We start from the raw sequence: 1,744 nt of genomic DNA, 5'->3' as shown, positions 1-1,744 counted from the left end.
GTGGTGGAGTGGGAGGAGTGGGCCGGGTGCGGCGAGGCGTTTGGTTCTGGCGAGGGTGAGTGGCGTCTCACTGTGGCCGACGCCGAGGGCAACATCGAGGTACATATATTGATTGGTCGGCGAACTAGGAGTTTTCATAGATGAAGCTAATCCATGCCTCCGTCGACCGTGTTTGTATTGTTTTCACTTTCAGTGAGATTTAGATGAAATTCATTGAATTTCAGTAGACACTGAAATATTTAGCTTTCGGACAAAATATTCAGCAATTTCAGTGCTACACAGCAATTCAAGCATCTTTTTAACTATTTTCAATAATTTTAAAATTTTGGTTGAATTCAACAGTTTCAGCCCTTTGACCGAAATCGCTGAAATTGTTGCTGAAATATTTCCAAACCTGAAAGTGAAAACCACTTTGCTTCCATTTTCTAACGCCTAGCCTGTAATGTCTCTTTTCAATCAGTGAAGCTAATGAGATATTAAATGCATTATATTTTTCCTGTCTACAGACACACGTGGCAGACTTTGTGGTTCTTTGCATTGGGCGGTTTAGTGGTGTGCCCAACATACCCACTTTCCCTCCAGGCAAAGGTCCAGAAGCATTTGATGGGCAGGTGATTCACACCATGGATTACGCCAAAATGGGCACCAAGAAAGCTACCGAAATGTTAAAGGGCAAGCGTGTGACTGTCATTGGCTACTTGAAATCAGCTCTCGACGTAGCTGCCGAATGTGCAGACGTAAATGGTACACAATCCTACAACTAAAATTTATTTTCTCTTTTATCGAAGTAACTATGTCATCATAATTTTTGTTTGCATGACAAAACAAAGGGTTGTTTATAGTCATTCTACGAAACTATATGCATTGCCTGTCATGATTACATTGTTTGAAATCTAACAATTATTCTTGATAAGAACTTAGATATAAAATTTACCGATCCCCTGCAGGTACTGAACATCCATGTACAATGGTTGTCCGAACAAAGCATTGGATCATACCAAGCTACTATGCGTGGGGTTTCCCTATAGCAAACTTATATCTAAATCGCTTCTCTGAATTACTTATCCACAAGCCTGGTGAGGGCTTCCTACTATGCCTCTTAGCCATCATCTTGACTCCCCTGGTACTGAAAATCAGCATGTTATTTTGTATTGATGCCATTTACACTTAGGTTTCAAACTAAATTGACACACGCTTAGTTCTTGTTTGTATATGAATAGAGGTGGTTGTTCTCAAAGTTTGCTGAGAGCTACTACTCCATCCCCATGAAGAAGCATGGCATGGTACCTGAGCATAGCTTCTTTGAGGCACTAGTGACATGCTTGATTGCCATTACACCAAAGGACCACTACAAGAGACTAGACGAAGGCAGCATTATTCTGAAAAAGTCCAAGACCTTTAGCTTCTGCAAGGAAGGTGTAGTTGTTGAAGGTGAATCTTCGCCGATAAAGAGCGATATAGTGATCTTCGGAACGGGATTCAAGGGAGACCAAAAGATCACGAACATGTTTACTTCAGAATACTTTCAGAGTATTGCAGTTGGGCCAATATCCTCAACTGTACCTCTCTACAGGTTACTTCACTATTACTACCCGACTTTTGTTTACATGTGTTCCTTATTTTCAATCAAGATTAGGTTATTGAATATACTCTTCATATTTTATATTCAGGGAGTGCATACATCCTAAGATTCCACAACTCGCGGTCCTCGGTTATTCAGAGAGTCTAGCGAATCTGTACACTG

The 1,744-nt window shown here is 40.8% G+C and overlaps 1 protein-coding gene across 1 annotated transcript; it reads left to right on the top strand.

The window, feature by feature from the left end:
- Positions 1-3: 3 nt before the first annotated feature.
- On the top strand, positions 4-1,740 carry LOC119345268 (probable flavin-containing monooxygenase 1; the record flags this gene model as incomplete). The annotated part of the gene is made up of 5 exons (XM_037615410.1): positions 4-99; positions 507-744; positions 948-1,123; positions 1,221-1,573; positions 1,671-1,740. Coding segments are annotated over 5 exons (933 nt in total), but the record flags the coding sequence as incomplete, so codon positions are not given.
- Positions 1,741-1,744: the final 4 nt, after the last annotated feature.

The sequence above is a fragment of the Triticum dicoccoides genome, unplaced genomic scaffold (genome assembly GCF_002162155.2).
Source record: "Triticum dicoccoides isolate Atlit2015 ecotype Zavitan unplaced genomic scaffold, WEW_v2.0 scaffold220241, whole genome shotgun sequence".
NCBI classification, from domain to species: domain Eukaryota; kingdom Viridiplantae; phylum Streptophyta; class Magnoliopsida; order Poales; family Poaceae; genus Triticum; species Triticum dicoccoides.
The sequence above is the reverse complement of the archived record's forward strand: the minus strand, read 5'-3'. Positions and strand labels throughout refer to the sequence as shown.